Source organism: Danio rerio, chromosome 13 (assembly GCF_052040795.2).
Source record: "Danio rerio strain M-AB ecotype USA chromosome 13, GRCz13ab, whole genome shotgun sequence".
Classification (NCBI taxonomy): Eukaryota; Metazoa; Chordata; class Actinopteri; order Cypriniformes; family Danionidae; genus Danio; species Danio rerio.
The window spans coordinates 19,739,621-19,767,500 of record NC_141033.1 but is presented as its reverse complement, the minus strand read 5'-3'; the positions used below and the strand labels follow the sequence as shown (position 1 = coordinate 19,767,500).

Genomic DNA, 27,880 nt, shown 5'->3' with positions numbered 1-27,880 from the left:
TAATTCAATATTTAGCAAAAATAAATCAAATATATAATATATATAATATATTATATATAAAAATAAATATAAATGTGAAAGAAGAAAAGAAAAGAAACAGCACTACTATGCTTAAATAATCTAAAACACATTTCTTTTTTATACATCAAAAAATGTAAACTAAATGGGAATTGTGTTGCAAAATAATCCTAACCTTTTATTAACCTAACCTAACCTAACTATTATCTAAAAAAACAAGTAAATTATCAGCACTGGGACTACCCAATTCACCTGTACCGCATGTCTTTGGACTGTAGGGAAAACCAGAGCACCCGAAGGAAACCCACGCGAACGCATGAAGAACATGCAAACTCCACACAGAAACGCCAACTGAGCCGAGGATCGAATCAGCGACATTCCTGCTGTGAGACGTCAGCACTACCTACTGCGCCACTGCATCACCTAATCTTAGAGTTGTGTGTGATGATTATTGTTTATATTAAACGAACAAAAATGAATGCAAAATATTGTAAAATGTAAAATGTATTGTAAAATAATCATAACCTCAAACATTATCTAAAATAACTAGTAAATTATCATCACTGGGGCGTCACAGTGGCACAGTGTGTTTATTTAGCTTATTCCTTTATTAGTACTTTTTTAATGAAAAACGACACTTTATTTTATTATTACATTGTTAAGGGGGAAAAACAATCATTGTAAAACAATTAAATAAAAAAAATTCCTTAAAATAATGTACAATGGTTTGAAGGAAAATGACTGGCAGTTTTTTACCATTCTTCTGGAGAAAATTCAACATGTTTGCTTTTTCCATCAGAAGTCAGAATTTTTCTTGGTTTATTGTGCTCCCTGCCTGAAAATACCCTCTTTGAGTTGCAAAATGCCGTTAAATAATCAGATAATGTTTAAGATTTTTCATTAACACATTCACATAAATGAGTTAACAGTGTTTTGGGAGTTACAAAGCAAAAAAAAAAAGCTGTTTTCTATCATTTCTTAGTCAGCATAGTTTATTATTAGGCTATTCATAAGCTATATTAGTAAATACAATAATGTAAGTAATGTGTTTAGGATTTATTTAGGCTTCTACAGAAAAAAACATACTTTTTTCAATGTAACCAAATGTTTGTGTTTATTAAACTATTATTATACTAATTTAGAGAGCCCTTATATCAGGCATGTCCAAACTCGGTCCTGGAGGGCCGGTGTCCTGCAAAGTTTAGTTCCAACCCCAATCAGACACACTTGGGCTAGCTAAACAAGCTCTTAATAGGCTTTTTAGAAACATCCTTGCAGGTGTCTTGAGGCAAGTTGGAGCTAAAATCTGCAGGACAACGGCCCTCCAGGACTGAGTTTGGACTCCCCTGCCTTATGTAATTGACTGCTAGCATAACGATGTGGAGGATGTACCTTTAGCTAAGCAGTCGAAAACTTTTTATTTGTCTTTCTGCAGTTAATGCACTTTTTAAAAATATGCTTAGTCAAACTTCTTGCGTTTGTTGCAACGAGCATTGTCGTTGTCCACTCAGGAAATGCAACCCATTTGGCTCTTTCCGCCACTCTGGAAGCTTACGAGCTATGTGTGTGCGTGTGCATAGCCGAGAACCTTGAAGCTTTTTACTCGACGCGCTCGCCAGAAACACAAGTATTTTACATGTGAGATTGCCAACTGTGCAGACGAATATCAAATAACGCAAATTAGAAAAGGTTGGTCAGTTAAATTATGCAACTGTATGCAATGTTTATTCAGCAATAATGAACCAGTACCGATACCAGAACTGTTAACGTCAGACCATATTGATATCGTTTGTTTATAATATAGCACCGATACAGATAAAGTACAGAGTTCCGGTACCCATCCCTAGTCGCTGGTTCCAGTCCTGGCTGGGTCAGTTGACATTTCTGTGTGGAGTTTGCATCCGGGTGCATCGGTTTCCCCCACAGTCCAAAGACATGCGCTGTAGATTAATTAAATACGCTGAATTGTCCATAGTGTATACAGTTAAAGTCAGAATTATTACTACTTTTAATTTTTTTTTTTATATATTTCCCAAATTATGTATATCAGAGCAAGAAAAACTTCACAGTATGTCTGATAATATTTTTTCTTCTGGAGAAATTCTTACTTTTTTATTTTGGCTAGAATAAAAGCAGTTCAACAATTTTTTTTAAAACCCATTTTAAGGTCAAAACTATTAGCCCCTTTAAGCTAGATTTTCTTTCGATAGTCTACAGAGCAATCCATCATTATACAATAACTTGCCTAATTACTCTAACCTGCCTAGGTAACCTAACATCTAGTTAAGCCCTTAAATGTCACTTTAGGCTGTGTCTTGAAAAATCTAGTAAAATATTGTTTACTCTCATCATGGCAAAAAAAAAATAAATCAGTTATTAGAAATGAGTTATTAAAACTATTCTTTGTGTTGAAAAAAAGTCTTCTCTCCGTTAAACAGAAATTGGAGAAATGATTCTGACTTCAACTGTATGTGTGAATGAGAGTGTATGGGTGTTTCCCAGTGTTGGAAGGGCATTCGCTGTGTAAAACATATGCTGAATAAATGGTGGTTCATTGGTGGCAACCCCTGATTAATAAAAAGATAAAGCGGAAAAGAAATTGAATGAGTTACCAGCACTGTTAATACAACATTTAGCAAATTCCAAATATATAAGTGTAAAAAAAAAGAAAATTAATAACTCTGTTAAATACAATTAAAACAAAGTGTGTGCTTGTTAATAGAATTCCAAACATTTCTTTTTTCTTTTTTTTACAACATAAAATAAATGTAAAATGTTTTGTAAAACACACTAGTACTTGATCATCACTATTAATTCAATATTTATCAAATATCAAAATGAATATATATGTAAAAAAACAAACAAGCGAAACCATCACCACTATTAAACACAAATAATGAGAGTTACTTATTTTGTGTGCTTTCAGTGGTGCTTCTGTACGAAATGTGCGCGCAGAGGAGGAGGAGGAACAAGAAAGTGCTTCTTCAGAGCTGCAGACGCTAGAAAACTCCATCACAATGGGCAAAATGAAGCTGCTCAAGGCCAAGATGGAGAACATGAACCTTAACAAAAAGGTAACAGCGCAGGCGGTTGAGAAATACTCTTAATCTGTCTTTGCTCCTCCTCCACTGTTTCCAGCACAGTCATCTTATCCTGAAGCGCATGAACCTTCTTACTGTCAAACGCATCTGATTAGATCTGTCAGCCGAGCAGTATGGAAGTGCTCAATTCTCCAGCTGGCCTGAGGGAGTGCAGTCCAGCCCACGCCGAGTCTGATTATCTGGCGCTGTAATAACTAACAGCTCAGCGCATTGGCATATGAAGTTAATTATTCGCACTCAACTATGCATTGTTGACAGAAGATGTGTCTTAGTTACAGATGCTGTCTAGCTTGTCTACTTTAGCTTGCGTGTTTATGTGGGCATTAGTACTGTCAACATCTAGAATTGTGTTGAGAAAAAAACATTCAGAGGTGTTAAACGAAGAGGGGTTTGATTGGTTGTGGTTATGTCGTATTTTTATTGTTTTACTTTTTAATTAATATAGAAAAGTGATATTTAGAAAATGTTTGCCATGAAATAGCCAGAGAGGCTGATATGGCAACACATTCAAAACTCTTTCTCTCTTATGAGTAATGTCACAATGCAGTATTATAAGACTCAACACATACCTTATATACTTATACACAGGGCTTTATATTAACACCCGCCAAATGCGGGTAGATTTTGGCGGTGGCGGGTAAGACAGACACTCCCACTGGCCCCTTTGGCTGGTTGAAAATAATTTTCCCAGATAATAATTCTTCAAAGCAGGGTTCGAACATAAGGATGGTCCAATATGCATGACAGGTGATTAAGAAGCAACATGACTGACAAAAAAAAAAATTGCGCTCGCAACTTCACGCAAGCAAAGCAGGTGATTACCGAATGAGAGGATAATCACTTGCGCTAACAGCTGAGGTGATGCGCGTGACTGTTTATAACGCGTGCGCGCTCCCGTTTCCTTTTGTGAAGCTACTGTGTCTAGAAACACAACTTATGCGATTGATTCTCTTTCAAATAGACTGAACAAAAAGGGAGGAACGTGCACCTACAGTCTAGCTGCTTTCAAGAGTTCCAGAGTTGACTTATTGTAAGCAGCGCCAGTTGCTTGCAGTTTGAAAATATAATTTATGGGTCTATCATTAAGCATGTGTGTGTGATCATCTTTTCATTATCACACAGTGTGTTTTTTTACCTGCTTTCTTTTGCATTAATATGGTTTAATTATCATTTTTTAGAATAACATTGCTTTAATGGGAGAATAACTCCCCATTTATGTGTAGTTAACCGGTGATCTGGGACCTTTAGCCAGGACATATGACTGTGCATATGCTTTGTTAAATAAAAAGTATAGTATGCAGCTATATTTTGCTTGTTTTGACACGTTTAAAATTTGTGGCTAAGAAATAATTAACTGTTTATGTATGGTGTGGTCAGAGATAAATTGGGTAAATCCTTGGGCTTTGAAAATTATGAAAACTAATTGTAATATATGAAACCCTGACCCATTTGCTCATGGTTATTGAGCAAGCTCATACACGACACTCAAAAAGTGAAAGAGGAGGCATGTAGAGATAACGCAAACTCTAAACCAAATAATTTTAGCATGTCCAAGTCATATTTATGTGTATAAAATATATTTTCCCAACAATAAAATTGTGGCTAGTGAAACTGGCGAGTGGCTAGTAATGTTGGAAAACTACTAGCCACAGTGGCTGGTGGTCAAAAAAGTTAATGTTAAGCCCTGCTTATACATACCTATATGGGATAGTTTGGCCAAAACTGTAAATTCAGTTACCATTTACTCACTCTTTACTTCTTCTGAACCTGTTGAAGACAAAAGAAGATATTTTGAAGAATTTTGGAAACTTGTAACTGCTTACTTCCATAGTATTCATTTTTCCTTGTGTGGAAGTCAGTGGTAAAGTTTTTCAGCTTTCTTTGAAATATCTTCTTTAGTGTTTAACAGAATATAGAAACTCATAAAGGTTTGGAGCCACTTGAGGATGAGTAAATAGTGAGTATGTTTTCATTTTGGGGTGAACTATCCCTTTAAAATGTCATTCAATAATAATTCAGAGAAATGATTTAAAAATGTGGCAATATGACTTGCAACAGAACATTAGCACACAAGGCTTCTGCAAGAAATCATTCTCACCTTTAATTTGCCCTTTTTTCTCAATGCAAATCAGTGAACAGACAGATGAACTCCTGTCTCATGCAAGATCACACTTAATAATTCCTTTCTCACTTTTGACGTTTGCTTGTTTTGCCAAACATAATTTATACACCAGGCAGAGATGTCTGGGATTGCTCCTAATGCAATGATGTGAACACATCAAAAACTACTGTACATACTTCCAGCGTCAGTCATGTACTGTATGTGTGTTAGAAAACAGTGATACCCTTATTATATTTATTGGCTGAAGTTTTAATATTAGTGCATATCCCAAATTTTTCCCTTAAAATATTACATTTATTTTAAGGGTGCACATACACTATGCTGACAGATTTGTGCCCGGGCACGTTTTTAGGTTTGTTTGACAAGTGTGACTGCTCTGAATCAGGCCCAGGTGCGGTTCAGTTGGCTGGCCCTGGCCCGGTTGAAAGAGGTGTGCCAGGGCAAACCTCCTAATACCTGCAGCTTGATCACTTGTATGATAATTTGTGAGCGTCAAAAGTTGTGAATCTGTTTGCAAAATGTTTGACTGTGTGTCACTGCATCCCAAATGACTAGAACGAAATAACTAAAGCAATCTCCAGCACTGAGTTGAGCGATTGCTTCTCTTCCTTTTAAACTGAACAGTCGCATCATCAATAACGTACATGTACTGTATGCTCAGGTTCGGAAGGAAAAATGCAGTGTGAATGCAGGCCGTTGGGGGAGAGGGAAGGGGGGAAAATCATGCTTTGGCATGGTTCAAGGCAACTGTACCTAGTGTGAGTATGCCCTTAGTTATTTAGCAGATGCTTTTGTCCAAAGTGACTTATAGTTGGGGAAGCATTTATCAACTCACACAAGAAGTGCTAATTATACCAAGGAACTGTTTGTGCTCAGAGAATTAAGTGCTAGAGTTAAGAAGAGGGAGTGTTTTTTTTTTTTTTTTTTTTGAAAAAGTGTTTCTACAGGTGGTTTATTAAGCCCACTCACCTTTGTGAAGTGCACTTCATAAATGCACAATGTTTTGTTTTTCAAAATAAGGAGTTATTGCAAGAGTGTGTCTAGTGTAAATGTGCAAAAGTGGTGTAAGTGTCAGTTTAAGTGTCAGAGAGAGGAAAGAGTTTGTTTTTACTACAGGTGGTTTGTCCAGCCCACTCACCTGTGTGTGGCGCACTCAGTTATTTTGGTTGTGAGATGGTGAAGAGAAAAGGAGGTCCTGGTTTTGTTCACAGGGGTCACACACTTTATATGATTATATTTTTAGTTTTGTCATAAGCTTTATTTCTGGGACATATTACAAAAAGGTCCTAACTTTAAAATCTTAAGATCCTATCTGTTTGGTAACCATGGTCATTTTAGTTAGGACCATAGTTAGGACAAAGAGCATTTCATAAGAGCGTTATCTTAACTACAGATAGAAATGTTGCATAACAGAAACATCCTAGCTTTACAAAAAAAATCCTAAAACTCTCTTAACTTCAGGGCAACCTGACAGCTGTCCTAATTTAGCTAACAGAAAACAAGAACTGCTTAGAATTGCTCTGTCCAGCAATGACACTACATTTATCGATGACTCAAAAAGATATAAAGATGTTTAATGGAAGAAAGACGCTTGGAGGACCTTGAAGATGTTACATTTAGATGAAAAACACAGACTGCAGTGTGGCATGATATTACTGTTAGCACAGAAACTGCAACCAACATGGAGGATTACTGCTTATAGTGTATGTGACTAATGTCTTTTTGATTTTCAAAGTATTGTAGCTTCTATTGCAAAAATGTTAGCCTGCTTTGTCTAAAAGCTCACCGGTTTTGTTCAGTTTAACTCATTAGCAGCTCACAGTGTCGGTTGCATGGTAACAGAATTAAGACTGGATTGTCGAACTTGATGCTATTTAAGATATCCTAACTATACACAAGGTACAATTAGGCAAAATAGAACAAAAGTCCTTAATCAGTTTTAAGATTAGCTTCTGTAATATGCATCTAATTCAGCATATCATATCTTATGTTAAAGATCCCAAGAAAATAAAATATATTTTTTAGATGTTAGTTTTAGTCTGTTCATTTTATGGATGTCTATTAGCTCCAAAACAGTCTGAAATAAAACACTGATATAAACATATAAAGCTTGCCGTTTGTCGCTTCCGCCTAAATGAATCAATTATCTTTTGTTTCCATGCCACCTCATACTTAAGTTTCTCATCAAGTCTTCAAGACCAATCAAATGCTCTCTAGTATCTGACAAGCCCCACCTCTTTCAAGGTACTGCTTATTTGATGCACTTGATCTCAACCACTCTCACTGACAGAGCTGTTATAAAAACAAAACTCTATTGGCTGTTTTTTTAAAAGGGGAGGAGCTACTCTGTCCCACCCTCGGGATTTTTAAGTTGAGATCATGCCAGACATCAAATAAAAAATTTAAAGCATTTCATGGGACCTATAGGCCAGATACTTTCAGTAATGTGCCCCTGATCACAAAGGAATGCTCATTATATTTTCTCTGTTTACTTTCCTTAATAGACAAACTTGTTTTTTTTTCAGCCCAAAAAGACTGCTAAATTAAAAATCCGACCTCCAGTGGGTCCGCGACCTTGCAGCGGTTCCCACGGCTCTGCCCGACACCATCGAATGTTCCGTGTCCTTCCTCAAATAGGACACGCCTCTTCAACACATCTACCTCCTATCGGTGATCAGCAGCAACCTGTATTGTCCACCCCCACTGCTGGCTCCGCCCACCAACCCTACACATCTCTCTCCAGTCCTGCTTCCTCAAGCCGTGCTCATCCATCCTCTGCAGCCTCTGGCATATACATGCTGCAGGCTGAGGAACCATGGGATAATCCAGTGCCCAGGAAGATTAGACTCCCTCCCAAAGTATCCCGGCTGGATATGAGAGGGCCTAAAGTCATGCGAGACTGCGTCTACCCGCCTCTATCTCTTCTGTCCAGCCCTGGAGTTCAGGATGAAGTCGATATCAAGAACGAACACCTAACACTAACTGAGAAAACCACAGTTATTGAGTCGCCCAAAGCTGTGCCCTTCAATCTTCCTGAACCCCTGAGTTTGGATGTATCTGCTCAGCGAGAGCGAAGTCTGAACTCTTTAACGATGCCTGAGGCCAACGCCGCAGCTCCTCTTCTTTCCCAAGCCGTCAACTCTAATTGGAGACTACCATCCCAACATGACCTTACCCTCACCACTGAGCCCTTCACACCTCCACGTCATTTTGAGTTCACCGGTTCCTCAGTTCATCCCAGTCCGTCTCATGCTCTCCTCAGAACTAGCCCATCTCTCCCCATCAGTTCTCCTTCAAAAACTACATTCAAAGTTGATAAGCACTCAGAGGTGATTTCCAAAAGCGAAGCCCGAGACATTACAAACCTGGCCAATAAAGCCACTAAAGAGCCATTGGGATCGGTGAGCAACGCAGAACTTCTGGCCTCCTTGGCGGGCAGCGGTGGTCAGGAGACCTTGACCAGTCCTTACGCTTTGGGAAGGTTGTGTGCCACCGCCGCGCCCCTTCCAAACAACATCCATCTGTTGCAGGAGGACCTGCTGAGGAGGATCTCCCCCCTACAGCGCACAGCTGGCTTCACGGTGAGTTGGTAACCTTGACTTCTGCTTCTGCTTTTACTGATCTCACCTCTTATTTGGCTTCTCAAATCTGATGTTTATTTGATCTCAGCAGGAGAAGGGGTATTTGCTATAACTCATGACATGCAAAAACATGTTGTGCAAATTAGGGCTACTAGAGGTTAAAAAGATGCTCGATGCACATTATACCCTGTATTTAAGACAAATTAAAAGCAAGTGGTGCTCGCTGCAGAGCCATTTGAGGAGAGCTGAGCTCCAGCGAGGGGGAGCTTAAGCTTGAGCTCCACCTTTTTTGCATTTCTTCTATGAGTGATGTCACTGGGGGTAGGGTTAGGGGTGGGGTTGGTGTACGCATTAAAACAGCTTACAGAAGGAGGAGCGACAGCTCATGCTCCCCCTCGCTGGAGCTCAGCTCTCCTCAAATGGCTCTGCAGCGAGCACCCTCTCATTAAAAGTGCAATTGATTTGTTTGAGCTGATGGGAAATTGCTGTTTACCTTAGAAATGCTTCAAAAAAAAAAAAGTAGTTTTAAGATTAGTATTGGAAATTGTGAAATTATACCCACCTTTTTTTAGCCACTAAACATAGTGAAATACTATGCCAAAATAAATGTGTAATTTGGCTATATATTCCACTTGTAATTATGTATAATTAATTATGTATAAATAATCATTTGTTGCAAAATATTTCATCTAAAATTATTTTTTTGTAATGTTCTTTTAAACTGTTTTATTAAATGAGTTGAATATAAATGTTTTTTGCACCCATTTTACAGTTAATGTTAATTTGATCAATTTAAATCGTATAGTTTTAGTCTTAATCGTATAGTTAATCGTCAAGCGCGAGTGATTTACAGTATATGTTAAGTCAATGCAAAGACCTCTTGTGGTGCATCCCTGAAAGGATCTAGTGGACTCAGACACGGCTCCAAATGAATTGACGCTGTTTTTCAGCCTTCATAATGCACATAAATACAACTATTCTCTCAAGAAAATCCATTTCAGCCATTTAGCAATGAAGCTAGAGTCACCGGGCAGACAGAAACCCTGCCCATCAACCGAATCCATGTCTGTTCTGAAGTGAATTTGACGTGCGAATGAAGCGGATTTGACGCGCAAATGAAGCGAGTAAACTTAAAATGTTCACGGCTTTACGCATCTACTTAATAGAAGATTTTAGAATAAATTGAAAACCTAGGAACCAGGAACTAACACCATAGAAGAAAATATTCGATTTATCCGCGCTTGCCGCATCTGGGGTGAAAACAGCATTGAGTTTTTATCATAACTTAACCCTTCTGCACTAAATTAAACTGCTGTAAAAGTGCATCAGATCAATATTTTTTCCATTTATTTTGCATAAATCTCTTAATCAACCTCAGTTCTGATCAAAACTACTAAATGTTTTTTTTTAAATTACCGGATTTCTACTCTTTAATTGCCAAATTCATAAATGATGTCACTGATTTGATTAAAAAAACACACACAAAATGATGTATTTTCAATAAAAAATATAGTTTTGGGCTGATTTCTTTGAAACCCTTTATCACAGTTTTGGACATGTAAGCGATTAGTAACAACATTGGCTTTAATGTATTGTTAGATTTGAATTTTTTCTCCCTAATTTACTGTTGATGGCTGTTTTTGCCTCATTGATGAATACACAGTCTTTGTTTATATTCCTTGTTTGTTTTAGTCTTTGTTTTTAGTCCCCATGTAGTTCTGAGACCTGAGTTTCATATTTAGATTTTTCTCAGACACTTCAAGGTAAGTGTGCAAAGGTCACTCTCATACACATGCTCACACTTTAATTTGCTGTTATACTCCATGAAAAAAAAAAAATCCAGAAACTAGGCTTTTTTTGCACAGGCCTATCTAAAGGGTTAATGCTGCTAACTGATGATCAACAGTAAAAAATGACAAATTTTACCTGTTCCCAACAGGGGAAACCACCAACAATCAAAAAAAGCATGATTATATGGTGTCATGGTATTGCAATCAAAAAATGTGGTTATAATGGAAGTCAATGGACAAAAACCAACAATAAATCAATTTATTGTCACCAACAATAAATTAGGGAGAAAAAAAAAAATTTAATCAAAAACATTGCATCAATGTTGTTTTACATGTCCAAGACTTTAATAAAAGGTAACAAAAATCCAGTCCACAATTACTTTTTATGTTAAAAATACGTCATTTTGTGTGTTTTTGTCACCAAATCAGTGACATTATTCATGAATTTGGGAATTAAAGAGTTAAAATCCTGTAATTTTGTAAGCAATTTAGTAGTTTTAATCAGGACTGAAGTTAACAAACAGCAAAATAATTTGAAAAAAAAAAAAATCTAATGCATTTTTACAGCAGTTTAATTCAGTGGGTGTTTTCATCCCAAACATAACAAAAAGGTAGTAAATTTGTGTTGAGCATTTGTGTATTTTCTGAAAAATATGAGTTAAAATAAGATTTGTCACCAAAAATCAATCTGCTAGCTAAATCAAAGAGAAAGCAATGGCCAAATAAGACACAAAATCGCAACTCCAAGTGGATGACAACACCCCTGAAAGGACATATGGCTTTACTAAAATCTGTTTTCATTAAAAAAAGTTAAGGTTTTGGTCATACCGCTCACTTAAAATCATGTTAGATAAGATAATCCTGCAGTAACACATTTGAATAAGGTATTTACGTTAAAGAATATTTTGGATATAGTTATTATTAATATAATTGTTTTAATTAATTAAAATTGACTTGATTTATTTTAGTAGTTAGTTGATGTTAAATTTGCAACACTCATATTACACGTACTAAATATAATAAATAGATTTATTTGATTGGTAAAATTAATATTAACGTCATAATTAATTTATTTGAACTCAGTATGACTTGTGAATGTCATCTTGCAAATTAGTGCTACAAGTAGAGCGGGTATCCTGTCAAGAATAGACGCTTGCTGCACATTATACAGCATGCAAAACAGATCACAAGGAGCGATTCATTAGCCATGGCATTTCAGCTAATGAGAATAGTTCTGTGGCAATCTTGTGAACACTTTATCACACAAAATCATGTCATTGCAGGCATCAAGCTCATCAAGTGGCCTCTCCAGTTCAATAAAGAGATTAGGTGAGTGGTTTGACATAAATGCCTCTGTTCATGTGAAATAAAGCTTTCAAAATGCAGTCCTGCTGCAGAAACTTTTTTGTTTTTGAGAATATTATCATTCATGGCGAGTCTTGGCCTTTTTTCACACCTTTTCACATTTTTACGCCTGCACTCCCCAGGCCTGTGAAACCCATCTGTAAATCCACAGGCCACTGGTTTAATGTCATGCTGCACATGTCACTTGTGAAACTTTTGAGTGCCTGCAGCCTTACAGTATTACTAATGGCCAACTGGTTTTCTTCAATAGAACATTAAAAAGAATTTTAGCTAAAATCATGGTCCTTTTTTTGGATTTGTAACGTGTAAGTCAGTAGTTAACGGAACTTTAAAGAGTTAAAAATAAAAATGAAACATGTGCAGTGTCATTTTATGTGTGAGTTTGTCATTATGTGACAGGAAGCTCACAGTTCAGACTGTCATAATGTTACTTCTATATTGATGCAAATTAATGAAAAGGATAGTGAAAGCTGTCTAAAAAAACAAACATTCACAATTTTATATTAAACCGAACATGTACTAGTTTTTACATTTTAAATATTTTGGGTCACACTTTACAGTAAGGTTTTATTAGTCAATTTTTGTTCATGTATTTACTAACATGAACTAAGTAAGAACAATGCATTAATTGATTATGGTTAAACATTTACGAATGCCTTACTAACATCCAAATCCATGCTTGTTGGCATTCGTTAATGCACCATAAATTAACATGAACTAACAATGAACAACTGTATTTTCATTAACTGACGGGTACTAACATGAACAAATACTGTAATAAATGTATTGTTCATTGCTTGTTTATGTCAGAAAGCGCATTAACATTAACTAATACGGGTGTCACAATCCTCCAAATCCTCGATTCGATTACATTTTCGATTCTAAAGTCACGGTTCGATTCGCGATTTAAAAAAGAAAAATTTGGAAGCACAAGCTGTGCCATTTTAAGACTTTTATGTGATATAATATATCTGACAGTCATGACGCTCTGTGTTGCTCTGGAGGTTCAGCAATCTGTAGTCAAGGCTACTAAATGTGCACTGCTAAGACCTTCAATAACTTTCTCCTTCACATTATTGTGCATGGAGGATATCACTGTAGCTGTTAGATGCGTTCTACTTGGGATTTCCTAGTGTGGTTTTAGCATGCTAATTAAATGCCTTAAACCAGACAGAGTTTTCTACCACTGAATAAGGTTGCATGTCTGTGGCTATAAATACTCCTACCGTGCTTGTAATTGCCTTTCCATGTGTTGAGTTAATTGGAAGTTTTATTCTAAATGATGACAGGAGAGTAGTTTGTGTTACACTTTTCGGTTTAACAGATACGTCTATGTTTTTGTGGTGCCTGCGGAGATGCCCTGCCATGTTAGTCGTGCTTGCAAACTGCGTTTTTTTTTTTTTTTTTTGACCACACAAACATTGTCAACATAACTTATACTTATACACTACTTTCACTCCTGCGACTTAGAAAAAGGAGGGGGGGGGGTGTTGTCAAAGAATCTCCTGCGACTGCTATTGCCATGCTGTCTTATGGCTGTTTGTTATAGTTGTTTGGTTGACTTGCAGCACTTCAATAAATGTGTTTTTTTTTTTTTTGCTTGACAAGCTAAACTGATGTGACATGGGGCGTGGCAGCATCGACGATTCCATTTTTTGATGGGATAATTGAGATTGAGCATGAATTTCGATCAATTTCGAATTAAAATCGAAACACTCTTATTAATACAACCTTATTGTAAACTGTTACCATAATTAGTCAAGAAATGTCAAAATGACGATTTCTCTGATTGGAAAAAAAACGATCATTAATACAATTTCAGATCCATTGTATAAATATTTTTCAGAATACTACACTTGTGGCATTCTAGCTTCTCGTTGAATCCTGGTTCATTGATCTTTCCTGATCTATTCCACTCTTTCCATACAGTACCACAATAAACATAGGAATGTTAAATGCATAAAAAAGCTACTTTCTGTAAATATTAGGATGGGACATGTACCAAATTCAATTTTCTTAGCCAATCCCGATTTCTGATTTGTTTATTATATATTTTTTGTTAAGGGTGACCTGCTGATAGCAATTTTTGCAGATTTATGGTTTTGAAAGTACACGCTTTCACACGCTGCAGAAAGAGTTCCACACAAGTAACAAGTTTTTATGCAGTTGTGAGTATGAGCACAAGACTATCTATCAATATGTGCTAACAACAGATAACGCAACTTCGCAACATCTTTGTTAAAAGGAGTTTTTGACAACAGCATATACTACCATGACAATGATCACCTCAGGTCCAGGTTATGTGCTTTATACAGTATTAAATGCTTCCAATGTGGGTTTAAATACCATTTTATGTGTTATTTATTGCCATACTATTGAAAGCAGCAGCAGATTTTGAAAATTAAATAACTAGCAGACGATTTAAAAATGAACTGTGACATAGTGCAAACCAACACCTTCAGTCACTCAGTAGCCTTTTAATAAAGTTAAAGAGCCTTAATATATATTAATTAGGTTAGAAACCTTTACCATTTAATTTTAAGTGCAGTGGCTGGTGTTTAAATGTTTCTGTCATGCCTCGTTTGGTGCAGACGGACAAATTGCCTATCACTGGAATCAACGATGTTGTGTGTTGTTAGGACACAGTGTATGACATCGTTGCCCATGCCAAGACTAAGAACAGATGGGCTGAAATTGACCAGAACTCTGGCCACTCACCGGGTAAAGTCTAGATCGGATTCACGGCTGGCCAGAAGTGCAATATGCACATCAATATAGCAGCATTGTTTCATGACACTGTATAACAATGATTAATATTTTTACAGTTCTGTGACGGTTGGGTTTAGGGTTTGCGTGGGGGTAGGTGTTAAAAAATGCAATTTATTGGGAAATTTAATAGATAACCTAAATAATACTTGGGACAACCGCTGTTTTTACATTATTGTGATGGTTGGGGTGGGGGTAACGTTAATAAAATACAATAAATGAGAAATTTAATAAATAATATAAAAAATTCTTGTTAACTTCCAGTCGCAGCCGTATCTGATCTTGCAACAATCCAGTCACTAGGCAGGCAGGTCATGAGAAAAATTGTCTGATTCTGGTCCAATAATCCACCAATAGTCCACAAATAATTCACTGATAATTTACCAATAATTTACTGATAATCCACCAATAGTCCACTGATAATCCACAGTTAATTTAACAATAATTTACTGATAATCCAACAACAGTCTACTAAAAATCCATTGATAATCCATCAATATGTTGATTTAGGGGTGTTCGGTTTCAGGTTGTTTGGAGTCGATTTTTGGAGTTCTGATTCTCGACTCCTAATTTTAGAGTCGGCGGACTCGACAAAGAAAAAAAAAAAAACACTTCAGTTGAGCCCAAACAACATTTTACCTTAATTAATAAGTACATTAAACAAACCTAAAAAAAAAATGCTAGCAAAGAGGGCAAGCATAAGGTAGACTCGATGGCTATCCATGGTAAAGCATCAGCCCCAACATCTTCGTAAAGCCAGTGAAGTATAAAACGGATATTTGAAGCCAAATAATAACATTGAAAACTAGCTAAAGACATTCCACCCATAGACTTGGGATGCTGTAAAAGACTTTTAGGCATTCTAGCAGGTTTACCATTCCATATAAATGAAGTGAAAGCACTGTCCAGCCTACGAAAAAAGGAATTAGGAATAAACACTGGGATACATTGAAATGAATAGATGACTTAGGTAATCACGTTCATTTTGATAGAATTTGTTCGACCTGCGACTGATAATGGAGGAGAGGCCCATTTTAGAGTTTTCTAGGTGCCAACAAATGTGTTATATTGGGATGATTACAAGAAAACTCAAGAAAAGACATAGTTCACCAAAATAACACGAAATATAACATTAACACTTTAGTTTATGTGACAATTTACACCATTTACTACTGGCATATAATCTGTCTATTATTAAGAAATTAATTATTTATTAGCACTTATAAAGTACAATTTTTGTCTACATCCCTAATCCTACTCAGTATCTACTGTAAATATTGCTTTACTAACTATTAATAAGCAGCAAATTAGTCGCTAATTGAGCTCAAAGTCTTACTTAATGGTTTGTTGATAACATAAAATAAATTGTGACCAAGATATTTTGAATTGTGTTGGATATTGGAAGCCATTGACATGCACTGTAGGAAAAAAGCTGAAGAAAGTCAGTGGCTAAAATGAGTTTTTTTCCTAACCATCTGCAACGTCACGGCAGAACAACAGCATGTACTTCTATGACAATCTTCACCTCAGGTACAGATTATGTGCTTTATACAGTGTTAAGTGCTACCAATATGAGTTTAAATTCCATTTTATGTGACATTTATTGTCAGTGGCTAGCAGTTTCTAACATCCTTCAAAAGATCTTCAACAAAAAAAGATTCTCGGAGAGGTTTGGAACAAGTGGAGAGAATGTTTGGGTGAACTATCCCTTTAAACTGTGTCTCTTCTTTATCAAATGCAGCGATGAAACTCTGGTCTTCAGTAGGTCAGGACTGCAGGGTTGAGCTTACCAGAGGTGTTACATGTGAAATGGACTGTCGGGCTCTTAAATATTCAGTGTCATGCAGAAACTGCTGCCTGAAACCAAGAATGAAACAAAGAAAAGAACCAAGGGCTGTCACACAAATAAATATTCAGACTGTCACATGTTTACAAAAGCAGTCGTGTGAAACGAAACAAAAAGCAGCTCAGGTGCTTGATGCTAAGAGAAACCGTGTGCTCAATTTGTGCTCTTCAGAGTCTGGAGGATGCTTGTGCAACAGGTGGTCCTCCTCATACATTTGGGATACGTTCCCTGACATTTCAGCACGTCTGAACGTTCTGTCACATCTCAGATCGTTATTGGCTTGAAAATGCGGCAGTGATGGCAAATAATAGAATAGACAGACCAGCAAGTACATGACTGGAAATCTAATATCATGCCCTGTTGCTTGCTGCTTTTTTTTTTCTCACTATCAGTGGTTTTCCATTGCTCTTCATTATTGTGACTTGTGCAGAAATAAACAGCTTTTTTTTAAATAGTACATAGGTATTTTCCCTCATATTTTATAGCTGTTGTGATCATCTCTCTTGTTCTGTTCCTGTAATTTGTTTGTGTTTTGTGTGAACATTGGTTTAGGGACTCAGACGCATCACTTGCCCCCTGTGAAGGTTTCCTCTGGAGTGAAGAAGAAGAGCTCAAAGCACTGCTTCCTGTGTGGAAAGAAGACGGGATTAGCTACCAGTTATGAATGCAGGTACACTATGAGCTCTTTATGCAGCACTTAAACCTAAAAACATTATGCCACACCGATCAATTTCTGACCATCAAAGTGTATGTGTTGAATTTGTTAAAAACAAGCAGAACAAATTGGAGAAATGCATATAATTTAATATTTATTTATTCATTTATTTATTTTTTGTAATAATACTACATAGTTAAATTGTAAAAAAAAAAAAGAATACTATTTGAACTAACAATTCATAATAAAAAGCATACTGCTTCAGAGTTATAATTTTTATAGTGATTTATTTATTTATTTATTGACTGCTAATAAAAATTATACATAGTTAAACAGTAAAAATAAAACCAATAAACTGCATAATATTTAAACTTACAATTTATAATAAAAACATGCCCTAAAATAATAATTAAAATAATAATAATAATTATTATTATTATTGTGTTTTATTTATATATGCATTTAGTAATAATAATAATAATAATAATAATAATAATAATATCATTATTAGTAGTTATATTTTGATTATAGTATTAAACCAATGGATAAATAGCATAATACTGAACCGCCATATTTGATAATAAAATATGTTTAGGTATATTATTATTTTTATTATTATTTTTAATAATAATAATAATAATAATAATAATAATAATAATAATACATTTATATATATATATGAAAGGGCATCCGCTGTGTAAAAACATTTGCTGTATAAGTTGGCGCTTCATTCCACTGTGGCGACCCCGCATTAATAAAGGGACTAAGCCGGAAAGAAAATGAATTAATGAATATTACAACTATCACATTTTAAATGTTGAAACATGGAGATTTTATTTTGGTCAAAACACAAAGAAGCTTCTTATGAAACTGAAAAGATGAAAACAATTTGTAACTTTGGAGGAGTGGCGGATTTGTTGCTGAAGTGAGAAACCAGTTATGTGCAAGAGCGCTCTGCAGTGTTGCACATCAGATTACAGATTGACATCATTACAGTGCAGTCTTTGCAATCTGATAATCATTCTAAGCTGTGTTGCATTCTAAGGTTAGAATTAGTAAAGGAAAATGTACGAAGGTGGCGGTTTAATTTTCTTAGTACATTTATTTCTGAGTATGAGTTTTTTTTTGTAACACTTTAAAACAGAGGAACTTAATATACATCAGTAATTTTAAAGGGAAGTGTGCACTTAATTTAGTGCATGTGCACATAACCACACAGAGCTATTTCTGTTCATGTCATGTTATCTATGACTTCCTTCAGTTTCCCCGTGCCTGTAATGATGAAGCTTTGATCCAGGCAAACTAATATATCATGCATGTCTTTTTCAAAAGGGGGGAGCTTCAATACGTTTTAGTCGGAGATTTGTGATCTTTTTTTATTAACTAATGTGACTAATGTTATTAAATACATTTTATATGCAGTTATTACTAGAGAATTTCTGTATTTTTATATTATTGATGGTGCGCTGGGTCCCTCCCTTAGTGGCAAGACCACTCTGTATAATGCCAACAGTCGGTCGGCAAGTAAACAATATAATGAATCAAAATATATTTTTTATATTTATATTATTTGTTTTAGTTGTCTTCATTTTAATCTTTTCTTCATGAAGCAATGGTGTACTTTGTCTGCCTGCCTGATTTGCCCTGAACTGGGCAGGGTTTGCGTGACGTGCTGCGAGCTACTAGCCCGACAGTGGAAATGCGACATGATTTTGGCCTCACTGCTCAACCTCACTGCTCAACCCTGGCCCGATTAACGTGTGTTGTAATTTTTTTTTTTTCCGTTATTCAGTATTTTACCATGTACCACTAGGAGGAAGCCCGCAGTTTGAGAACCCCTGTTATAGTCCATGCCATACTGAAAAAAACAAAATGTTGTTATGTCAGTTTCACAAGGAAATTTTAACCGCAGTCTTCAGAAACAAGATGTTCGGCTTCTGTGTGGGATGTTTAGAAACCTTTCCATCTGGTCATGTTTAGGCACAACGATAACCACTTTTCAAGGTAGAGGAAATGTTAAGGTTTTAAAACTGCCAAAATCTTCTGTATTTTTAAGATTTTTTATTTACATTTTTTTGCTTTTTTAGGACAACAGTATCTCCAGCAGAAAAGATATCCAAAAAATGCCATTTTAAATTGTAAAGAAATCAGTGTTTTTGACATGAAGTCAATGATTCATTTGAATTATTTACCCTGACATGTTTACTGCTCCAAAATATTTTACATTTTTCTCAAAATAAAATATATTGTGTTTTACTTGCCTTCCATACCAACTGGTTTACTTAAACATGGGAGCAGGATCTGGGTATTGAGATTTCTGAGAACCAATGGAAGGACATTTTTAATATAGTTCACTCGTCATGTATTTGTGCCAGACACGCCCTATTACAATGTAAAGTACTTAATAGGACCCATTTAACTAATGCAAACTTTCTAGAATATTTCCAAACAGAAGCCATGCCTGTAACAGATGTAAGCAGTCACCGGCCGATTACCTTCACATGTTCTGGTCATGTTCAAAATTAACAAACTGTTGGTCTAATATTTTTTAAATTCTTTCTTAAGCCCTTAATACAGTCATACTTTCTGACCCTCTGACTCCCATTTTGGTAATCTTTCACTACACTAACATTAACACTCTGCATCATTGCCTTTACCACCTTACTCGCCAGGTGCGCAATTCCTTAATGGACACATGTGTCCCCTCTATCATCAGAACATTAGATTAAAGAGGTTCTACATTGCATCTATCTTGAGAAACTGAGACATTGTTTTAAAGGATCTCTGTACACCTTTACCCAATCATGGAGTCCAATACTGTCTGTCATAGAGAACATTAACATTTAAGGACCTCCTGACTAGAATTTCCAAAGGGATAAAGAGAGACTTTTAGTATTTACATTATCTTCTTGTATGTTTACCAATATATTCATTATATCTTTATTTATTTATGTATTTATTTATGTATTTATTTATTTAATTAATCACCATATTTATTTATCTGTGTTGTTACGTGTTTAAGTTATTAAGATATTAAATGGATAAAACATAACAATCAGTGAGTCTGTATTAATGCTGGATGAAAAATGAGAACACAACTGCTGGTTAAGTGAAACAAAAGTATTTATTACACAGAGAATGTCAAACAATGAATATAGGAAATTAGATGTAATGTGCATGTAATTATAAATAACTGAATTAAACAGAAAAACAGGATTGTTGCCAAAACAAGGAAATAATTATAACAAAACGATCTAACTAAACCCCAACCCACTAAACTGACAAAGAAAATTGCGGAAACAAAACCATAATCTTCTGCACATCGCTTAACTAAACTTCATAACCATTTTAAAACATAATTACACATGTGGCAACGCATCCATAAACTAACAAGTAAAAATACGATGCTGCTCAAATTACTAGAGTTCCCTCAAAGTACACACTAGCCATTAGCAAAACAAGATCTTGTATAATCCAATTATCATAAAGATTGTTCAACTTCTCAATAGATATTAAATTGAGCTGCACAAGCTTATCTAATAAATCGACCACTTAAATCGAGAGAAAACTAGAACACAGCAACAGCCACCAAACTAAGCAAAACACAAATGAACAAGCCGGCCAACAGAAGTGAGGAGTCTGGCCGTGAGCCAAGCGCTCCTGAAGACAAGTGCAAGCGCATGGCTTTTATACTGTGAGGACCACTTCCTGATTGGTGCGGCGATTGAGTCACAATGGTGATTGACAGCCCCTTCGACCAATGGTTGCACACCTAAAACAGGACAGGATACACAGTGGAAGAGAAAGAATAGTACGCAAAACAGAAAACAAACAACAAAACACCACAAAACATACGTGTAACGTAACTGTGTCTTGATTCATCTTTGCATACTTTTTGAAGGCCTCAGAAAATAGGGAGGGGTGGGAGATGGGAGGAATGGAGCATAGAGGGGAGTAGAAAAGTGTAAGTTTGATTTAAGAGTTTTTCTTGTTTTTGTTGCTATATATTTGATGTCATCTTTTTGCTGATAGCCTTCTATTCAAATACATTTATAAGTTTGTATATTATCTGGAAAAAATGCAATAAAAATATTGAAAATAAAAATATATTGTGTTTAAATGGGGAAAAGCCCAGACATTAAAAAGAACTTATTTTATAGCAGTGATCACTGTGAAACCGGGATATTTTTATACAAAGATATCATACCATCAGATTCTTTTACCGGCCAATGCCTAGTCCTGCTATGCACTTTTTCCCAAACAGTTTTCTAACAGCTTCAGTTTCATGCAAAAAAATCAATGCACATCCTGATGCTCTCCAAACACCATCCATTTATTCAGCCCTAAGGAAGCAATATCAGAAGTGCACACATCTCCACAGCTCTGAGGAAACATTGTTTTGACTGCTGTCTGATTATTGCAGCTCTCATAAAGATGTGTGTTTATTTTTGATGTCAGGTGTGGCAACATCTTCTGTTCCATTCACCGCTACTCGGAGACCCACGACTGCACCTACGACTACAAAAGCGCAGGCCGACGCTTCCTACAGGAAACCAACCCCATCGTAAGCGCACCGAAGCTGCCCAAAATATGAAGGAAAAGCGTGGCAAGAAGGAAACAAAAGACAACTATTAAATAAGAGAAAAACCTTGATCACCAACGTGTGCTTTTATCACCATGTTTGCTTCTAAAAAATAGTTTCAAATAGCTGAAAACTGCTCACTCATAAGTAGTTGCCTTGGAAAACACACTTATGTTGTCTGTTGTCTTCAAATTATTTCACTCAGAAATTAAAAATACAAAACCCTGCATGTAAATAGTTTCTAAAAAACACATTTCTATCATGGGAACAAACTTTTAAATCAAGTACTTTTAAATTAGCAGTTACACATATCTATTGACGTGTTTTTTTCTGTGTGTTTGTTTTTTGAAATCGAACAAACAATGATTTTTCTTGACAAGTCTTGGAGAGATGCACTTTAGTAATGCTGAATATCTCTTGTGGAGATTGAAAGGGGTGATGATGTGCTTGAACTTTGTGCCGTTTGTCTTTTTGTAAGTTTCCTATTAGACTTTTCTTATATTTCAGACACATTACTCGTCTTCTCTGTCTAGTAGCACTCTATCAAACACTTCTTATCACGGAAAATGCCAAGCACTGTACACTCATGTTATAAAAAGACTGTTTAACCTTGGTTCACCTTGAGGATGAAGTATAGAAGCTTTATCGGCCGTACAAACACTACACTATGCAGTTTGACCATGTAGCATTCTGAAGGGCTTGGCATGATAAGATGTGACTGGTTGCCATTACGAACGGTCCTTTTTTTGTACCTTAGTATTTGAAAAGCTGCTCAAAAGGTGCAGTTTGTTATTTGCATTTTTCTGTAATTGTCTGATGATGAGCCTAATAAAATATCCTTGTGTTTCCTTTAGGTTTTTTTCTCTTCGCTGCGTTGAATGTGTCTTTGTGGTTTCTTTGTCTGAGCAGTAATGCTGTTTGGGATTCCAGGTTGTGGAATGAGTGAATTGCTAGTCTTAACATGTTTCTCCTGCTTTGACTATAATGTGAACCTGCATCTAAGGGCTGGGACACACCAAACTAGTATTGCAGATTAAAAACAACTGTTGTCGCCTTGTGTATGGACCAAAAAGCTGTCAGTGAACACACCAAACGGATGGCAGCCAAATGAATCGAGAGAATGTGTCTTTCCATCTTTCCATATCTGTTTTCTTGTTCCACAAAGGGAAACCGGAAGATGAATTGTGTACAAAGTGTGCACAAAGTGTTTAGTGTGATTGTCAGTAATTGTCACTCGGCTCATGCAAATATGTCTAATATTTGAGTAATCCACTCCGTTTTCGCCACATTTCTCAAATAATTGCAGTTACAGCCAGGTTGCTCGTGTTTCTTCTTGACTTGAATTGTTTTCTTGGGTACATCACTACAGTTTTTGTCCTCACACACTGATTAATTGCTGAAAAACCAGTCAGAACACTCTCTTCAGCTGATCTCAAGTTCTACATGCTGCTCTATTGGGGTAACTTAGTCTGATGTTAACCAAAGGAAAGTGTGGAACCAAACCAACTAGCCAGAGAGATGAAACCGAAAACCAAAACCCCATTTATTGCTTAATGCATTAAGGAAATGGTATAAGCTTTGAGGAGTAACCTCAGCGTATTCCTAGTTTTCACTGAGCAATAATTATGTACAGTACGGTATGATTTGTTACATGCTAGACAGAGTCTGCAGACATTTTTTTTTTTTTGTTTCTGTGCAGAATTATGTAAGAAATCTGTGTAATTATGTTTAGATCAATAGTTAGTAATTGTTTAGATTTTAACTTTGCAGTTTATTTATAATTATAGTGCCTGTTTTAAATATTTATAATTTCAGAGAGATGCGTTTGCATCAGTTAGCCTGTCATACTAAGCAAAGACAGTTGATGTTGTCCATCCACAAGATGGCGACAGAGACTGCTTAATAAACCCTTAGAGGAGAAAAACAGCATAATATCTAACTACAGCTGATCAAATCATTATTAAACTGGTAAGTGACATTCTAAGTCGATCTCTTTTGTGTGTTGTAGTGCTGTAATTATACCATAGTAATTGTAGTGTATTGAGTGTGAGAAGGGACTCTCATATCAGAGATGTATGTATTTTGTGTTGGCCACTCTTTGTATAACCCTGAGTTACTTTGTGGCCATCTGTTTACCTCTAATGAGTATGCCCACATGATTTTAACGGTTTCCTAATCGCAAACACAATTGTAATCCAGTAGTGTTTGTGATGCTTTGGCTTTTCTGGGTTAATTATTGTGATATTCTGATTGCAACAGAGAAATACTGGGACATCTCTGTAGATTGATGGCATTTCATGTTACGTTTAGCCTTGTAATCTCAAAATGTGAGCAAAATCATGTGTTTTTTCATCACTTTAGATATTACGCTAGAGAATCATTTTCTTTTTTATACACAAAATTATGGGTCAAACGGTTATATTAACACAATATCACACTCGTAGGAGTGCGATTTGGCTGTGCATCGTCACTTTTGGGACACTAAAGTGCACGCCTCCCACTAGTGCCGTTAAAGAACCATATAGCACTGCTATGAGTGTAATATTGCTAATTCATGTATATCTATTTAGAAACACTCGTCTCTTATAAAAGCAGAAAATATTACTATACAAACACCTTTTTTGCATAAATCATATGAACTTTTTTTTGTATTCAATAATGTTACTGTAATTAACATAATTCATTTATTTTACACATTTATTTACACAGATTTATACGAGTAAATAAATAGACTCAACAATGGGCTAAATAACCTGAGTAAATTTGCAGATTTCATCACCCTCATCAGGCTTCCTCTGCCAACAGTACCCTTAATTGGTAGGCATAGTGTATTACAGAAAGTAGCAATCGACATCATTCTTGCTTGAAAAAGAAAACCATACGGGTTGCTTACATATTGCTCACATATCTTTTGTGCACTCAGGTTCATTATCTAAAATGTAGAGAAGCAGCAAGTGTGTGCAAATAGACAGAGGAAGTGGCACCTCTCACATTTTGCATGTTTTTAGATTTAACATGTGAATGATGGAGGACATACAGCAGGTCCTGTTTTTGGCATGTGGCTGTTCGTCACAAGAAGATGACAAGCTTTGTTTGAGCTCAAGTGGAGCATGGTTCATTGCTGTGTGCCTTCATATTACAACCGCATATTTTCTTTGTGTTATGTGTAATGTAATGTGTATTTATATAGTGTGTTTATAATGTATGAGGCCTTTAGAAATGCACGTCTCAGATAACAGAATGTCATGATTAACCGCGGTTAGCCACTGTACTCAGGGAAATTCTCTGACTCAGGAAATGCATTACCAGTAGGGACCAGTTCTGAAGGCTGACTCGATGCACAAGTGGCTGTTTTTCGTGGAAGGTGGAGGTGTTTTCTACATGTTTTGTTCATGTTTGCTAAAATCTAATACAATGCTGCACCTTGGATAATTGTGTTTTTTGCTTTCTGATAGTTTTATTTTAGACACAGTATTGGAAACTCTACAGGCATGACTGTAGGCCTACATACACAATTTTTCACAAAGCTCAGTTAGATGTTCTTTGAATAGTTATCAATAAACTGTTAAAGCCAAAACGAGTGGTAAAATACAGGTTGTAATTTAATTTAAAATAGTTTAAAAAAACAAAACAAAAAAAAACTATTTAATAGCGTGGTGGCGTAGTGAGTAGCACTTTCGCCTCAGCAAGAAGGTCGCTGGTTCAAGCCTCGGCTGGTCAGTTGGAATTTCTGTGTGGAGTTTGCATGTTCTCCCCACGTTTGCGTGGGTTTCCTCCGGGTGGTCTGGTTTCCCCCAAAAGTCCAAAGACATGCAGTACAGGTGAATTGGGTAAGCTAAATTGTCTATAGTGTATGTGTGTGAATGAGTGTGTATGGATGTTTCCTAGTAATGGGTTGCAGCTGAAAGGGCATCCGCTGCGTAAAACATATGCTGGATAAGTTGGCGGTTCATTCCACTGTGGCAAACCCCAGATTAATAAAGGGATTAAGCTGAAAAGAAAATGAATGAATAAAAAGGCTATTTTCTGAAAAATGGCCACATCCATGTTCATTCTATTGAATTCCATTGAAAAATGATGTATAAGTATATTTTGTGTTTTTGAAGAAGCAGTTATTCATGTACTGAAAAAATAGCCTATAGTCTGCCTTCACTCTTAAATAGGCTATTAATAATGGATATAAATGAAAGATTAATCACATTTCTAGACATAATTGTTTTAATAACTCATTTCTAATAACTGATATATTTTATCTTTGCCATGATGACAGTAAATACTATATGACTAGATATTTTTCAAGACTTCAAGACTGCTTTTATTCTAGCTAAAATAAAACAAATATGACTTTGCAGAAGAAAAATATTATCAGACATTCGGTGAAAATTTCCTTGCTCTGATAAACATCATTTAACAGAGGGCCGCGCCCTTAATTATGCAGACTTAATATAAACGAAATGGATGAGTTATAAAAAAAAATTCCCTCACAGTTGTCATAAAGGGTAATTTCAGCTATATGAAAATTTTATTTTTTTTGTACCAGACTGTAAACACCTTTTTTTCTGCTGTAAAGTTGGCCTTTTCAAATGTGGGCTCAGATATCTGCTCTATTATGGAGCCAGGACTCGCAGAATTTGGATGTATTGCAGTTTAAGGTCCATATTTGCTTCATGAGAGCGAGCGGGAGGTTGCCGCTTGGTTACAATACGAAAAAAAAAATAAGGTCGCAGATTCTGGTTCATTGGGTCTTTAAAATCAAACTCCTGTGTGGAGTTTGCATGTTCTCCCTGCATTTGCGTGAGTTTCCTCCGGGTGCTCCGGTTTCCCCCACAGTCCAAAGACACGCAGTACAGGTGAATTGGGAAGGCTAAAATGTCCGTAGTGTATGAGTGTATGAGTTTGTGTGGGAATGAGTGTGTGTGGATGTTTCCCAGAGATAAGTTGCGGCTGGAAGGGCATCCAGTGCGTAAAAACGAGCTGGATAAGTTGGCGGTTCATTCTGCTGTGGCGAAATAAGGGGACTAAGCCGAAAAGAAAATGAATGAATATTTTTAGCTGCAAACAATACACATACTCCAAATGGAAAAAGCATCTTGGTATTTTCAGTATAAATGATAAGTATAACAGATATGAAGTGACAAAAGCATTTTTGGGTGAAACGGATAAAGTGAGTCTGTATTGCTTGGAACAGGCAATTGTACACAAAATATTGATTATGTTTTAATATTTTATTAGCTTGCCAATCATGAAGCTTCCACATCATGAGTACAGCACCGGCTCCAGTAACCTGAGCCTTTGTTTTTATTTTACTGTTTTTACCAGTTGATACTGGGAGAAAAGAAATCCCATTTTGGGAGTGACCAATCAGAATCAGGATTGGTGTAATAATAGAGAATTTTATATTATAATCTAATTTCCTATTGAATCTGTTGGGCTTTGCTTAACTTTGACCTATAAAGAAACCTCTATCTATTAATACTAAAATATCAAGGGGAACTTGTATTACAGGTTGGGTTTAGGAGATTAAAACACACACACACACACATCACACTGTCTCTTTCACACTCTCTCTCTCTCTCTCTCTCTCTCTCAATTCAGTTTGATAATTTAACAATTGCTTTATTGGCTTGACAAATATTAAAAATGTATTGCCAAAGCATTTATAAAGTTTACATTAAAACAAACATACATTCATATATATTAAAAAACACAAGTAAACACAGTAAATAGTAGTGGTACAGTAGTAAAAAATAATAATAAAAATACAAATAATAAATAAATAAATAAATAAATAAAAGAGTAATAACCCAGTGTGTTGGCGTAAGTTTCCTCCAGGTGCTCCAGTTTCCCCCACAGTCCAAAGACATGCGCTATAGGTGAATTAAATAAGCTAAATTGGCCGTAGTGTATGTGTGGGAATGCAAGAGTGTGTGGGTGTTTTCCAGTGTTGGGTTGTGGCTGGAAGGGCATCCGCTGCTTAATAACATATGCTGGATAATTTGGCACACACACACATTGACTTTACAATCCAAACTGTTTACTTTTATTCATGCATGT

At 36.0% G+C, this 27,880-nt stretch overlaps 2 protein-coding genes and 1 long non-coding RNA gene across 5 annotated transcripts in view; 2 read left to right on the top strand and 1 right to left on the bottom strand.

Moving 5' to 3' along the window:
• Positions 1-22,679, top strand: part of zfand4 (zinc finger, AN1-type domain 4) — a 51,066-nt gene extending 28,387 nt beyond the window's left edge. Inside the window, exons 6-10 of one of the 3 annotated variants that reach the window (NM_001202471.1) lie at positions 2,945-3,092; positions 7,767-8,822; positions 11,896-11,941; positions 17,142-17,259; positions 21,703-22,257. In NM_001202471.1, the coding sequence (NP_001189400.1) occupies positions 2,945-3,092; positions 7,767-8,822; positions 11,896-11,941; positions 17,142-17,259; positions 21,703-21,838 (1,504 nt within the window). In that variant the 3' untranslated portion in view covers positions 21,839-22,257. Of the gene's footprint in view, positions 1-2,944; positions 3,093-7,766; positions 9,036-9,274; positions 11,149-11,895; positions 11,942-17,141; positions 17,260-21,702 lie in introns of those variants that run through there. The other 2 variants (XR_015504892.1, XR_015504893.1) reach the window with 2 other exon arrangements.
• Positions 1-27,880, top strand: part of vdac2 (voltage-dependent anion channel 2) — a 732,443-nt gene that overhangs the window by 404,597 nt on the left and 299,966 nt on the right. The gene's annotated exons all lie outside the window — the stretch shown is intronic.
• LOC147834178 (uncharacterized) lies at positions 13,313-16,615 on the bottom strand. Its single transcript, XR_015505911.1, has 2 exons — positions 14,237-16,615; positions 13,313-14,163 (listed from the first exon to the last, which is right to left on the bottom strand). It is a non-coding gene; the product is annotated as an uncharacterized LOC147834178 (long non-coding RNA).